At 67.3% G+C, this 15,235-nt stretch overlaps 1 protein-coding gene across 1 annotated transcript in view; it reads left to right on the top strand.

Annotated features, from left to right (window-relative positions):
* KIF26A (kinesin family member 26A) overlaps positions 1 to 15,235 on the top strand; it is a 38,569-nt gene that overhangs the window by 11,985 nt on the left and 11,349 nt on the right. Inside the window, exons 3-5 of the mRNA XM_047795880.1 lie at positions 1,001 to 1,432; positions 7,407 to 7,597; positions 13,397 to 13,586. Of these exons, the coding sequence (XP_047651836.1) occupies positions 1,001 to 1,432; positions 7,407 to 7,597; positions 13,397 to 13,586 (813 nt within the window). The remainder of the gene's footprint in view (positions 1 to 1,000; positions 1,433 to 7,406; positions 7,598 to 13,396; positions 13,587 to 15,235) is intronic.

Raw genomic sequence — 15,235 nt, forward strand, 5'->3', positions numbered from 1 at the left:
AGGCCTGCCTTTGGAGTTTGCTCTGCGAGGTGGCACCGGCCGAGCCCTGGGTGGTCACGGCCGCAGCCAGGCTGGGCTGACGCTCTGCTGAGGGGGTGTCCCGGCCAGGCACGTGTGGTTGGGGCTGGCCCCCCGCGTAGACCCTGAGCCTGGCAGGGCGGCCTGGGGAGAGGCCGAGGCAGGGCCTGGTGGGGCGGTGGGCGGGACAGGGGTGGGCCCCGGGGGTGTGACTCTTGATAGCTTCCCTCCCGTGAGCTTCCTTGCAAGGACTGGCTCCATCTTCCTCCTCCCCTTTCTTCCAGAGGTGTCACCTCCTCCAGGAAGCCCTTCCTGACCTCAGGCTGGGCCAGGACCCCCTCTGGGCTCCCCAGGCTCCTGTTCCTAGCCTTCTCTGGATCCAGGCTCGTGCTCAGAGAGACCCATGTGTCTGCCTCAGCGCAGGGCAGGGGTTGGGCTACGGGGACCACCACCAAGCAGCATAGACCCCAGGGGCCAAGCTCCTGCCCGTGGTGGAGCGTGGTGGCCTCGAGACTTGCCTCCTGCCAGCCGCGCACGGGCCGCTGTCTTCCGTGGACCTGGAGTCGCCTGCTCGCCCTTGCCGTTCTGTCACCGGGCCTGGCTCCTGCTGGCATGTGTGTGGCAGGAGTGGCTACATTCCTGTCCCGTCGTGACCAGGGCTGGAGACACCGCCAAGGCAGGGAGAGGGTCTCCAGCCCCCCAGCCCTGCCCGCACCAGCCCTGGAATGGACGTGGCTTTCAGCCGGGGCCCTGAGGGCCTGCTTCTGCCAGTCCCTGGCTGCTCCGCGCATTGTCGGGGGCGCTGCGAGCCTCCCTGTGAAGCCGTGGCGCCATCTGCCTGCTGGGTGCATGCGGACGAGACCGTTCAGGGCTTCCTACCCAGTTACGGAGTGGGCGGCGGCCGTCTGCCGTGGTGCTGAGGACCGGGCGGAGGGTCCCGGCGTCCAGGTGCTGACCGCTTTTGTCCCTTATTCCCCGCCAGGACCCGTGCCTCTCGGCTCTGCTTCTCGACAAGCTGCCTGCGTGTCGCCCGGAGGCCGAGCGCCGCTGCGATGTCTGTGCCACGCGCCTGAACCAGCTCTCACCGGAGGCCCTGCGGCTGCTGCAGGCACCTGCCAGCCGTGAGGACCCTGACGCCCCTCGTGGAGGCCCCGGCCTCACACCCCCCGGCACCGGCACCGGTGCCGCCGCCAGCCAGAGGGATGTACCAGCACCGGCGGGGAGGCAGCCGAGCCGAGCGGGGCCGGACAGGAGGAAGGGGCTGGCCTGGCCTTCCGGGCCCAGCGTTCAGGTGTCAGTGGCGCCTGCCGGCCTGGGCGGAGCCCTGAGCACGGTCACCATCCAGGCCCAGCAGTGCCTGGAGGGCATGTGGGGTGTCTCGAGGGTCAACAGCTTCCTGCCGCCGTCATGCCTGGTGAGTGCCCGGGCCGAGGTGGGCTGTGGGCCGGGAGTCCAGCCGGGTCGGGCCTGGGCCCTCTCCTGGGGAACCCCTGTCTGTGTCTCGCCACTGTGGGTGCCTTGCAGCACGGCTCCCCCTAAAGCAGGGGGTCTGCGGGCGCTGGGGGACGCCTCAGACATTCCCAAGGCCCACGTCAAGTCTGCCTGCCGGCTGACGGAAGAACCTTCTCCTGTGGGCCCCGCCCCGTCCAGGCTCTCCTGCCCGGGGCACCTGCTGTGCTGGGTGACGGCCTGGGTTGTGGCGAGAGGCCGACTCTCTCACCAGCCTGGCCTTGCGGGAGCTGCCTCTGTTCCGGTGACGGCCCCCACCCACAGGCCCACCAGATTGTCACCCAGAGCGGAGGCATGGCCTCATGGAACCAGCTCGGGGCACCAGTGGGTGCTGTGGGTGCCACAGACCTGGGCCGGGTGTGCCCAGGGAGGGGCCCGTGGTCTGAGGTGCCCCCAGCTCTGGAGTCGGAGCTGGGGCCCGGCCCCCATGGTCACAGAGCTTTGCTGTGTGTGGGGGGGTTCTCCCACGTGTCCTCTGTGCCCCCCGGTTTTCCATCTAGCAGACGGGTACCGGCATAGGGGTCAGCAGAGGGCGGCTTTTGGGATCGGGGTTTTCCTGGGACCCCAGAGGGATGTGGTTTGGGGTTGGCGCTGTGGGGGCTGTCCCCAGAGGCCTTTCCCCAGAAGGCCTGAGCGCTCAGGACTGGGGATGTCCCCTTGTGGGGCTTCATGCCCTCAGCGGCACCACTCTGCTTGGCGGGGAGGGAGGGGGTGCGAGGCTGAGGCCCAGCAAACCAGCACAGGAAGGGCGGTCCCGGCAGAGGGACCGGTCGGTGTGCAGGCCTGGAGGTGTGAAGCCCGAGGCCTTAGGGGCTGGAGCTGGGGGTGGGGTCCCGGGCGGGTGCTGCCCGGGTGTTCGGGGCCCGTGGAGAGGCCCCTGCGTCCCAGCCCCGCCCCGCCCCCCTCCCGGGGCAGAGCGATTAGCAGGGTTTGTGAAACCCTTCCAGTCATTGCAAAGCCGGCTGCACAAACTTGCCCAGCGAGGAGCATCTCTGAGCCAGAGCGTGGAGCGTGGAGCAGACCCTCCTGTGGTCTCTGCGCCCCCGGGGGCTGTGGGGGCCGAGGCGCAGGGAGCCCCCGGCCCCGCCCCTGCCTCTGGGCCAGCCCTGCTGGTGGCCAGATGTGCCGGGACTTGCCGCTGGGGCTGGCCCAGCCGAGGTGGCCCGTCCTGGGGGCCTCCCTGGCCTTGGGCAGCTTGGGACGCAGAGGCCCTCTGGGAAGAACGTCCAGCCTGCAGCGGGTGTGTGACGGTGCACCCTGGGCGTGGCCTCACTGCTTCCGACTCCTCCTGGGCGAGGCCAAGAGGAGGGAGGCTGTCGCCCGCTGCCCCCTGGCCTGGGAGCCAGCACTGAGGTGGGCGAGCTGGCGGCCTCCCTGGAGGAGGTGGCCTTGAGCTGGGCCTGGAGGGAGGTGTCAGAGGTGTGGGGGGACCGAGGAGGCGGCTGGGAATAGCCCAGGGGCTCCGTCCCTGGGCTGGGGGAGCCAGCGCACTCCTGCAGGCGGAGGTGGTTGGCCGAGGCTCCGAGGGCCCCTGGAGGCAGAGGAGAGGGCAGAGGGGGGAACGTGCCCCCTGGGGTCACGGGACTCTGGTCGGGCAGCCCTGCCAGCGGCCTGTCACCGTAAAACGTGAGCGTTTAAGGCTCCCTCTCGGTTTTCTGTGTGCATCGATGGCGTTGGGGTGGGTGGGAGTGGATTTGTAATTAGACAGCTGTCCTGGCGATCAATGGAGAGATTATTAGAACCATAAATAGAACCTTAGGACTCGGATGAGGTAATTTCCTCTGCACCAGGGCATTGATCATCAGAGGTGGCCCTGGAATGTTGAAATACTGGATGTTCGGCTCTAGAATCCAATACCTGTGGAGAGACGTGCGGTGAATCCCCACCGCAGCCCATCAGCGGCCCTGGGGTGCGGTTCCAGGCCCCCGCGGGTCTGTGCTGGTGAGGTGGGTGGCCGGCGTGCTGGCCGGGAGCCCGCCCCCTGGGCTGCCGGGGGTCGTTGTGTGTGCGTGGCCACCTCGAGAGCCCTCAGCCAGCCGCGCCGTGATCCCAGCCGAGGTGGCCCGTCCTGGGGGCCTCCCTGCAGCCCGCTGCCCTGACAGAGCCCAGAGCTTGGCCCTTTCCGGGCCATTCCTCTCCCTGGCGTCCAGGTCTGGTTCCCAGCTTCGGGGTCAGCCAGCGGGACAGTCCAGCGGTGGCTTTCCAGACTGTGTCCATTAGACGATGGAGACGCCGCGGGAGCTGGGTTGTGGCCTGTCACTCACCCCGGGCTCCCTGAGAGCTCTGGCTCACCCTAGATGCCCTGCCCTGGCCTGTTCCACGGGGACCTGGCTGGGAGCACCGGTGTCCCCCCTGCCCCGTGTTGACAGGGTGTCGTCTGCCATTCTCAGGCCACCTGCACTCGTTCTGCATACAGCCAGATGCCACGAGATTGAGGCTCTGGCCTCCTGACCCCACCATAGGCTAGAGGTAGCACAGCCTGGGGCGGCCGAGGGTGGGGCTGGGTTACTGGTGAAAGGTGCTGCTGGCATGGGTCCCAGGGCCGTCCGTCCAGGGAGGAGGACCTGGAGCAGAGGGCTCCCAGCCTGCCGCGGGGGCTGGGGCAGTGGAGACTCGGCCCGGGCAGGGAGGATGGAAGGCTTCCCGGAGGAGCCGCTGCTTTGAGGGGGAGGTGAGGTCCTTGTGATGGAGCCAGGCTTCCCCGCTGTCCACGGAGGTTGGGTGGCATTCCTCCTGCTGCTCCTGTGCCAGCTTGCTTGCCTCCCCCGCTTCCCATGAACCCCGGAGGGGGCGGTCCCATCCCTGGTGGGTGCCTCCTTGTCCTCAGGGATGTGGCCGGGATGGTGTGGGGTGGAGGGAGCTTTGTCTCTGCGGCCTCTTCGACGCACTGCCGGTGCCTTCTCTGGGCTGCAGTTTCCACACCCCTGTGACAAGGGGGCAGGACATTCCCAGCCTGGGGCTCTTGGGGCCACCAGGAGAGCTTGGAGGGGGCCCTGGTGCCTGGCACACGCCCACTGAGCGATGCCAGCCATGCCCCCTGCAGGGCTGAGACGGTGACTGCAAGATGCAGCTCTGGCCACCCCTTGGCCCCCACCCCCTGCGCCCCAGGGCAGCACTCCTGAGGGGCTGGTGGACGCCCTCCTTCCTGCGCCTGAAACTTCCAGAGGTGGAGTTCAGGCACGGAGGTGTCCTCGGGGATGGGCTAGCCTGGCGTTTCTCAAACTGTGCTCCCCGGCACCCGCCGTGGCACCTGCGTGGCCCTCACACTCCCCTCTCTTCATGCTTTGCTTTTGTTGCTGCTCTGGCGCCTCCATCACGTCTTCTGTTTGGCCGCCCGCCCGCCCCTCGCCCCCTCTCTGCTGTCCCCATGTCGTGGTCCCCCGTCCACCCGCCCCTGGCTGCTGGCATGCCCCGGCTCTGCTTCCGGCAGGAATCGGCGGCCGTCCCAGGGGCCGGAGCCGCGTCCCCGCAGCTCAGGGGCCGGTGGAGCCGAGGTGCGTGCAGGACGCCTGAGACAGGTCAGTGTGGGCGGCCTACACTGTCGCGGTGGTGCCAGAACTTTCTGGCTGGAGGCAGAGGTACTGGCGTGGGACCCTGGGATGGCTCGGCCATGGGGGGCCATTGGGGGCTGTGGGCCGTAGCTCTGCCCCCGGGACCGCCTGGCCCTGTCCCCCACTGTCCGAGATGCCTCACCAAGCTGGATGTCCGGCTGTCCCGGCCTGGTGGGAACAGTGTGGGTACCAGGGGTGAGTCCCCGCCCTGGGCTGCCAGCCCAGTGGGTGCTTGGCCAAAGCCAGCTCAGGGTCTCACATTATGTGCCCTTTAAAGTGAGTCCTGAGCTCTGCTGCTCTGGGCGCAGAGGGGCTTAGATCTCTCCTGGGGAGCATGTACGTTAAGTGACAGAAGTGACAAAAGAGAAGTAATGTTTGGGGCCAGGGAACATGGCATATCACCTGCACACGAGGTCTCGGGAAGGAGCAGGCAGTGTCCAGGCAGCTGGGTCCTCAGCTGCCAATGTGACATTTGCCTCGAGGTCCCGCAGCCGCCTGGAGGAGGGGCAGTGGTCCGGTCCCCGTAGCCAGTCTCAGTCCAGGGCATTCCTCGAGAACGGAGTCCCTCCGTGCCTCCAGCCCCCTTTCCCGTGGGTGCCGGGCCTGCCTTCTGCCCGTGGGCTCCGCGTGTCTCGTGCTGTGTCCCTGCGGGCTGTGTGCTCCTGGTTTATCCAACTCCTGGTGAGGGCCCAGACCCAGGGCGTGGCGGGCGCCCTCTGGGCCTCCTGACCCCTGGTGTGCACTAGGTGCTCAGGCAAGCTGGTAGGGTGGGGACTCGGTGCCGAGTGGTTGAGCCCGGCCTGTTACTCCACGAGTGGGCCATGCTGGGCGGGCTGGGGGAAGCCGGGGAGAGGTCTGAGGACTGGGGGAGGCCGGGCACGGGGAGTGGCCTGGAGAAGGAGAGGGCCAGCAGGTGGGGTTCTGAGGGATGCCCAGGAGCTCCTGCCCTATAGGCAGATAACAAGGCAGGTGGCAGGGTGTGATCTGCTGGCACAGTGCCTGGGCTGTTCCGCATTGCCCTTCTCTGCCATTGACCTGTCATGATAGCCCTGGTACTGCAGGGCCCAGGGTTGGGGTCCATCCGAGGCCTTGGAACTCTCTGTTTTTTTGTTTGTTTGTTTGTTTGTTTTTTTTTTTGTCTTTTTGCTATTTCTTTGGGCCGCTCCCGCGGCATATGGAGGTTCCCAGGCTAGGGGTCGAATCGGAGCTGTAGCCACTGGCCTACGCCAGAGCCACAGCAATGCGGGATCCGAGCCGCGTCTGCAACCTACACCACAGCTCATGGCAACGCCGGATCCTTAACCCACTGAGCAAGGGCAGGGACCAAACCCGCAACCCCACGGTTCCTAGTCGGATTTGTTAACCACTGCACCACGACGGGAACTCCTGGAGCTCTCTTTGAATCTCTTTTGCAGATACGGCTTTGCTGTGTCCCTGGGGAGGGGGTTTGGGAGCTGGTGCCTACCGCGGGCCAGGCGGGGTGAGACCCTCCACTCTGCTGAGACGGTTGCTACCCAGAGGTGGCAAGAAGTCCTGCCAAAACAGTGCTCCTGGGGCCTGTGGTGGCTTATTCTGCTGGAGGGCCACCAGGCCTCTGGCTGGGTCCCTTGTGAGACCCCGAGAATGCTAGGCCCTCTAGGGCGGGACTGCTCCCTGGGCTCCTCACCTGCAGGTCACCAGACAGGCCCATGTCCTTGCAGCCTGAGGACACCTGTCCTCTGCCAGGCTGGGCACAGGGGACGGTGGCTGACAGTGCCCTGGCCACGTGATGCTGGGAGCCCCAGGGACTAGGCTGTGGTGCCTGGGAGCTGTGATGGCTCGGGCTGGGGCCGGCGGGGAGGGGCTGGGGCTGGGGCTGGGTGGCCGGGCCGAGGCAGGCCGCTCCCCTCCCCTGCCAGGGTCACGTCTCTCCCCCTCTAGGGCCTGTCCGGACCTCCAATGTGCCAGCGCCGTCCTGGGGGGCGTTTAATTACACTTGCGCTTCGTTCCGAGGCTGTCTCTCTTTCTGGAATTTATTTGAGCTAATTAGTAGGAAAGGCCAGAGTAGTATTTCAGACGGTGGGAAGATCGCACGTTATCCTCCCGGGCGATTAGCGCTCGTGACAAATATTTATCGTCTCTCCTCTAATCACGCCTCTGGGGGCTCCGGGGCGGACGGAAGGGTGAGGGGTGCGCGGGTCCCTGTTCCCCTGTCCTGATCGCTGTGGTCACTGCGTTTCTGGACTGAAGGAGGAGGGGCTGGAACGTCGGGTCCCCGGGCGGGGGGACCCCAGGGAGCTTGTGGGCGGGCTGGGCAGGTGGCCTCACTGGCTCCCTCCTTCCCTCCAGGCTGAAGCAGCGGTGGCCGCGGTGGCGGTGGCAGACACGGTCCGGGATGGCCCCCCTTCCGTGGGGCCCGACGGCATGTTGAAGACGTGGGCCCCTGGTGGAGCCTGCTCTGCGGCCCTGGTCACCCCGGCCCCGGGCACGCCGGCCGGGGGCTCCACAGGCCCGTCAGCTGCAGCCTCCTTCTTCCTCAGGTACGTCCTCCTGGGCCGGGGCCTGGGCCTGGCTTGGGGGCAGCGTGGACGAGAACAGCGTGAGGGGCCTGGGGACCTCGCTTCTGGCCCTGGCAGCCTGCTGCTGAGTGGAGCAGAGCGGAGCTCACAGCTGGCGGGTGGGCCTGCCTCCCAGGCACCACGTTGACCGCGGCGTCCAGCGAAGGCCTCTCGCCCCTGAGGTGGGGTGTAGCCAAGGGCAGGGTTCAAACTCAGTCTCTGCTCCTCCAAGCTGTGCAACCTCGGGCTAGACACCTAACCTCTCTGTGCCTCCATTTCCTCGCCTATCACAGGTGCTTTCCGCAGAGGTGCAGCGAGCCGTCCGCGAGGCCCTGGGAGTGGGCTGGCCTTGTGGGGGGTTGGGGGGACGCTCAGCCGAGGGTGTCCTGGGCCATTGCTGGCGGGTGCAGGGAGGGTGGCTTTGGTTGGGAGGCTGATGCAGGCAGGCCTCAGGGTGGCTGCCCTGAAGTTGGGGAGCGCGGGGACGGGGCGGGCCCGAGGGTGCATCCCTGGACGACCAAGGCGGTTGGGGTGAGATGGGGAGGGTGTCCTGGGGGCAGGCTGTCCCCCCACCTGCTGTTCGATCTGGCGCCCTGGGAAGCCTGGCATGGCCTCGCAGGCGCCGGGTCCTGGTTGTGAGCCGGTGTGGATGAGGCCTGTCCGCTGGGGGCTGCGGATCCAAGGCCGAGCTCCCTCTGTGGTGTGAGGATTACAGGACGTGCTGGTGATGGCCAGGCCCAGGTCACTGTCCCATCAGCATGGCGCTGATGAGGTTGTCTGTGAATCACAGGAGCAGGGCGCCTCTCCGCGGGGTCCCAGGCCGCCGGCCTGACTGGGGAGAGGCGGGGCACGCGGTGCGGGCTGGGCAGGTGCGGGCCCGCGGCCCCAGTTAGGTGCAGAGAGCCCGACTGGGGTTCTCCGGCTGGCGGGCTGGGAGCCTCCGTGGAGGATGAGAGGGACAAACCAGACCCAGTCGGCCCGTGTCCCCGGCTCCAGGCAGCGACCGCGGTCCATCACGCGGTGCTGGCGGGAGGATTTCAAGCTGAGACCCTTGGGGAAGGGAGACCAGCTGCCATGGTCCTGGGTCTGGGGGCCACCCTGGCTCATTAGCGACCCCGGCTCGCCGGTGCTGCCTTTTGTCTCCAGCCGGCAAGGCTGCCTCCACTGACCTTGGGACGTTACCATAGAAACACGCACTTAGGCGGGGGCGGGGGCTGGGGATGGTGGCAGCGGGAGGCAGGTTTCCGAGGGGAGGGTGCCGCCGAGGGGAGGGTGCTGCCGGCTGCCATTACGTCCAGCCTGTTGGGGTGCCCGAATCACAGTGGTGTCCTCAGGGTCACGGGCCAGGGTGTGTGTGTGTGTGTGTGTGGGTGTGGGTGTGTGTGTGTGTGTGTGTGTGTGTGTGTGTGTGTGTGTTGGGGGGGCACCGTCCTGAGCTTGTGCCTGAGACCTCCTGCTCTCTGAGGCTGTGGCCCCTTAACCGGTGCACTTTTTGTTTTGTGGGGGCGGCTGTGGCTCACAGGGGGAGGGGCTTTTCCGAGTCCCCAGGGGACGGGGAGCTGCACCCTGCGGGGCCTCGGGCATGAGTGGGTGCACGTCCTGTGCTCCCACCTCCACCCGTCACTGGGCGCCGGGGTCGGGGGCAAAGCTGACCAGGTTTCTGGCTGGGCGGTGGGGGGACCTGTGGAGACAGCCTTTGACGGTGGCCTGGAGTCCTTGCAGGGGCTGAGCAGGGCCGTGCCCAGCTTTCTAGGGCACAGAGGTGGGCTGTGAGGGTTGAGTGGGAGTCGAGTGTTTGTCGAGTGGAGGCCGAAGAGGCTGGGGTCTGGGGACTGGACTCTCCACTGGTCCCTGAGCGCCCCCCTGCGGCCAGCACACTGGCCCAGGGCCTTCTGGGGCCTTCCCGACCCCCTCCGTGCCCTCGCCTGGGGTGGGGAAGCCAAGGCGGGGAGCGATTCCGGGGTGGCTTGGTGCCCAGGGTCTTGTTAGGGGGCACAGAGCAGCAAGGCTGGCCGCCCTGCACCCTTCTGCTGGGCCTGGTGGGCAGCTCGGGCGTGGGGACCGCAAGCTGAGGGCGCCAGGCCCTGCCAGTCCTGAAAAGGCCCGGCCTCGGCGATTGCGTTTTCTCCGGAGGGTCTGGTGCCCTTGACTCCCCCTTCCTGAGGCCTCCCACTCCCCTTAACCCTCCCCGGGGGGGGGTGTAGTGACCCCCTTCCTGTCTCTGCAGGCTCCCCCAGATTTGTCCATGCCACTCTCTCCCTCCACACCCTTCTGGGCCTCTCCGGGGTGGGGGTCACCTCCTGGACCCCTGAATCTAGATGATGTGGGAAGAACTGCGGGGGCCTCCTCGGCAGGTGCAAGGCGGGGGGCGGGGGGCTGGACCCCGCGTCTGTCCAGGTGCCCGGTCATGGTATATCAGGCGTGGTACCTGGCAGAGCGGATGCTGCCCAGAGGCACGGGGGCAGGTGCGGGAAGGGTCTCCCTGCCTGCAGGGCAGGCCGTGAAGCCTCGTAGCCGCCGAGTAGGGATCCCAGCTGACATGGAAAATGCCACGGCAGGCGCTCCTGTTGTGGCTCAGCAGCCGACTGAGATCCATGAGGTTGCGGGTTCCATCCCTGGCCTCCCTCAGCGGCTTAAGGATCTGGCGTTGCCGTGAGCCGTGGCGTAGGTTGCAGATGTGGCTTGGATCTCGCGTTGCTGTGCCTGTGGTGTAGGCTGGCGGCTACAGCTCTGATTCGACCCCTAGCCTGGGGACCTCCACATGCTGCGGGTGTGGCTGTAAAAAGCGAGGAAAAAAAAGGACGGACAGAAAGAAAACGCCACGGCAGGGAGCAGGTGCTCTTGGGTTCTGATGGGCAGCCCCCAGAGCAGGTGCAGGGTAGTGCTGTGGGGCGTGGCCTGTGGCCCAGGCCACCAGTCTCGTGGTCGCCCCGTTAGGAAACCCTGGGCTGGCTGTAACTGACACCCCCCCCCTCCCCGTCCAAACAGGTCTGTCTGTCTCCTCGGGATAATTAAGGGCCTCTCGCCATCAAGGCCAACTGCCTGTGAAATTACCTCCTGCCTTGGAAGAGGCAATTTTTCTTTGTAAAAAGGCAAATATTTCCCTTTCCGTTTTCCTGAATCAGTGACCAGGCTCAGCGAGGCTGGGCAAAGGCCTCTGGGAGTAGGCGAGGGGCTGGTGCCTTAGGGATGGTGGGACGCGCCACTTCCTCCTGGCCCCATCTTAAGCTTCTCCTGTGTTCAGACACCTGCCCTCCAGAGTCCCCACCTGGTGGGGGCACAGCCTGGTAAACCCGTGTCTCGGGGCCGGGAGTGGTTCCTAGGGTGGCGGGAGGCCCAGGTCTGGGGAAGCCCAGTGTGGAGGCATCAGGGCGGGCTTCCCGGGGGAGGCGTCCTCTGAGGGTGAGGATTGCTATGTGTGTGGGAAAGTTCCTGCCTCTCCCAGTCTTCCCTTCAGAGCCCAACTCAGACGTGCCCACTGTCCCCTGCAGGTCTGAGAGCCCCCCCCCTCCCGCAGCAATGCAGTGGGCGCTGGTGATCCGCGTGTGGTGCCTGCTTATCCTCCGAGCCTCTGCGAGGCCTGGGGGCACTGTCTCCACCCCCGGTGCTCAGAAACCGGGTCTGTGCCCCACGCGGCGGGGGCCTTGAGGGCCGGCCTGTCCGCATGGCTGACGGGCTCGTCCAGTTCTGAAGGGGCCTGGATTTCATCAGAGCGGGGAGTGCTGTCCCGGGGCCTCCGAGTTAGGCCTGGGAGGCAAGCCTGTAAGAGCAGCCCCGGCCCTGCAGGGGCTGACCCGGGGGGCGGGGGGCGGCGCCCTGAGTTGGGTCAGGCCACGGGCCCAGCTGCTGACCCGTAGCATTCTGGCCTCCTGGGCTGTGTCCAGGCGAGACCTGGGCATGTCTGCGGGGAGGTGGCCTCCCCAGCGCCGATGCTGGGCCCTGAGGGTGACAGGGGAGGGGCTGAGGTCTGTGCTGGAGACCCTGGCTCCCCAGAGCCCTCTGCAGCCTCCTGTGTGACCCACGGAGCAAAGCCCTCTGGTTGTGGCATCTGCAGCCCCATGTCGCTCCAGCCTCCCCGGCACCTCTCCCGGCCCTGGGTCCTCCTGGCTTCCACGTCCCCTTGAGCCTCGGGGGTGTGGGCTCAGGCTGCCCCCGCCAGCCTCGGGGTCCCTGGGTGGCCCTGCCTGACTGAGGGAGGAGCAGGGAGCCTGCTGGGGGGGGCAGCCTCGGCCATGGCTGTCTGCTGACCTGTCCGCTCTGCCCCGGGGCCCAGCCTGTCCCCAGCACCCCTGGAGTCAGGCGGGGGCACCGCTGTGCACGCATGTCCCCAGGCCTCCTCCACCTTCCGGGGCACAGCTCAGTCTGGCTGTGCCTTCCCCGCAAGCCCAGCAGGCACGGAGACCCTCCTCCCGCTGGGGGTGGGCTGCCTGCGGGACCTGAAGCTTCTCCACGCCTCCTGGTCTCGCTGTGGCCTCTTCCATGGCGGTGGTTGGCAGAGGGCGGTGGCATAACCCGGGCTGGCCGGGGGTCCAGGGCCGCAGGTCCAGGTGGGGGGTGGGGGGGCAGGAGGAGCCCCAGGAGCCCAGCTCTGAGGAACGGCTTCCTCTCCCCCGGCCCCCCGCCCGGGTCTCGCAGGTCCCCCACCCTGCCTGGTCCAGCCGCGTGCCCGGGACGTCTCCCTGCCCTTCTCAGAGCTCCCCGGCCCCGCCCTCGCCCTGGCCTGGGCCATGCTGTCCACCCCCATCCTGCCTGGTGTGTGGTCCTGGGCAGAGGGGGCACGCGGGGCTCTGCTGTCCAGGAGGTTTCAGGTTTAAGATACATGGGTTCAGGCAGGACCTGAGGGGGCATCTGCTCGTGGAGGCCTGAGTGTCTGGGCTCCTCCTGGCTGGCTCGTGGGTTCCGCTCCCGGGATCCGAGCCTCCCCTGCCAGGCGGGCCCCGGCCGCTCTGTTAAGGACCACCACGCACCGTACATTACTTTTATTTTCTGCGATGACACCTCGCTAGGAGGAAAGCTGTCCCTGGGGTCTCTTAAAAGACAACTCCTATTAAAGATGAGAGGAGTTAAGCAAAACGCCGGCAGCTCTGGCCACGTGGGAGGCAGCTGAGGGGCTGCCCTGCCTGGCGGGTCCTTTTGGGGGCAGAGCAGACTGAGAAGCCCGGGGCCGGGGCGGGGGTGCGGTGGGCACCGCTGGACGCAGGGGAGAGGCGGCCCGGTGGGAGGGGCTGCCCGCGTGCCTGGTGGGCAGGTTCTTTCAGTGCCAAGCCCAGACTGCATCCTGGCCCATGGCCCGTTCGCCACAGCGGGGGAGGGGTGAAATCTGGGCACAGACCCAGGCCCAGTGTGTGTCACCTGTGCCGGAGGCCTGGGCTGGGTGCCCTGAACATGTTAGCTCATCAGGGCTGCACACAGGGCTTCTGGTGGGCCCGTGGTCCTGTGTTAGAGACGGAGAACCTGCAGAGAGGCTGTCACCACGTGCGGTCACACCACCCGTGGGTGGCTGCTCAGCATGTGTCCTGCCCCAGCTGCTGAGCTGGGACTCGGGGTGGTGACTCGGGGCAGAGGTTGGTGGGAAGAGGGTGTTTGTCGGGCAGGTGCGGAGAGGGGCCTGGGCTCCGGGGTTGGCCTGGGCCCTCTGTGGCCTGGCCCCTTGCTGGCATAACTGCCAGGGGCTAGAAGTGGCAGCCGCAGCCTTGGGGGCCCCAGTTTGGTTGTGCTGCTGCATTTAGGGTGGGGGCAGGTGGCAGGACAGCCCTGAGTGCCCCCTCCCCTACCCCGCAGGGCTGCCCAGAAGCTCAGCCTGGCCTCCAAGCGCAAGAAGCCCCACCCGCCGCCCGCCCCTACTGCCCGCGGAGCCTCCACCTACCCCACGGACTTCAGCGGGGTCCTGCAGCTGTGGCCACCCCCCGCGCCCCCCTGTCTGCTGAGGGCCGCCTCCAAGGCCAAGGACAACCCCAGCAGTGTTGGAAAGGTAGGCCTGACCCTGCCTTGGGGGTGACCCTGGGGGGTGGGCTGAGGCTGGGGGTGTCTAAGCAGCTGCAGGGAGGGGGAGCCGGTGACAGAGGGGCCCTGCTTCCTTCCCCCAGGCTGGACCAGGGTGGTCAGTGGGGAACAGATGGGGCAGCTGAGGCCCAGGCCCACCTTGATGGCTCCAGGTGGCAACAGGGAGCCCGGGAGACTGTGGGGGGGCGGGGGGCTACAGGAAATGGGTGAGGGTCCCAGGGGCATGGGCTGGGCAGCTGGGGCTTCCTGGGACCGAGGGTTGGGGTCTGACCCCAGGCACCCCCTTGTCCCGTCTCTATTGGTCTGCTGCCGCAGGGTGGGGCCCTGGCTCTCCAGAAGGGGACCCCTGGGGTTGCGGGGGGGGGATGCTGGGTCCCAGGGTGAAGCAGGGCCTTGCCCGGTCTCGGAACAGGCTGGCTGGCCCCTGGCTCCTATGGCCATTGGCCGAGAAGGGGTTTTCTACCCGGCCCCGTCTGGGTTGCTCGTAACTGCGCCCCGAGCCCAGGTTCGGACCCTGCGCCTGCAGATCTGTGTGAGTGCGTTAGTGAGGTCTCTGTGCCCTCTGAGGGCGCGGAGCCCGAGGCTCAGAGGGCTGGGCCTGTCGACGGCCACCTGCTCTGCGGTGAGGATGGGGCTGGACCCTAAGTATGAACCCCGAGTGCTTTTCCCTGAGCTTCCGCCCACTCTGCGGCCTGCCGGCCCCTCCCAGGTGCCTCCCTGCGAGTGGCGGCCGCCCACCCGGGCACTGGCCGGCCTCTGCAGTGACCGGAGACTTGCCCCCTGCAGAGCTGGTGGGCGGGCTCCACACCCCCCTGGGTTCAGTCTGTCCTGCCACCTGGGACACGGGGGCCTCTGCTTTTAGTGACAGGGGCTGGAGAGGGTCTGACGTGTGTGCAGAGGGTGCCCTGCACAGGCCTGACTGCGCCACAGATCCCCCCACGCCCCAGCCCCCGCTCTGTCCCTGTGCTTGGCCTCCCAGAGTCATCCCTGTCCACACGGCAGGACCTCTGTGACTCGGCCAGCCTGCTCTTGTCTAGAAAGCCTCCCCTCAGCCTGTCACCCCCACGAGGGGCCTCCTGGGCTCCCGCGCCCTGAGATTGGAGACCCTCCTGGCCCCTAAGGAGCCGTGTCGCAGCCTGGGAACTAGCTGGAGGGGGGATTGGACCCTGCCACGGAGCCAGAGGGTGGACGCTGCAGACCCCACGGGACCAGCTGGCCGTCGGGGGTGGGGCTCCTGACGATTCTGGGCTCCTCTGTCTGCAGACGGGGTGGGGTCGGGGCTGGGTGGCTGGGGCCTGCTGCTACCCGGGGCCCAGGGGGCCTCCCCCTCCCCCAGGGCCAGGCCCCCCACCCACGTGCTCCAGGGCAGGGGCTTCTGGCTTCTCTCCGGCAGACCACGTCTGTGTCCCGGGGAGCCCTGGGCCACCCGTTCTTGTCCTCTCAGTGCCCACCCACCCCAGCGCCCCTTCCTCAGCCCCGGAAGGTTATTTGCACAAATATCACAGAGTGAGAGGCCCCCCTGAGAGGCATGTAATATTGTCAGAAAAGAAGGCAGGCGACGCTCAATCCCTGACGTTAATGTGCCTCTTCAGAGAATTGGGCATCGAGGTGTTCAAG

Source organism: Phacochoerus africanus, chromosome 9, assembly GCF_016906955.1.
Source record: "Phacochoerus africanus isolate WHEZ1 chromosome 9, ROS_Pafr_v1, whole genome shotgun sequence".
Lineage (NCBI taxonomy): Eukaryota > Metazoa > Chordata > Mammalia > Artiodactyla > Suidae > Phacochoerus > Phacochoerus africanus.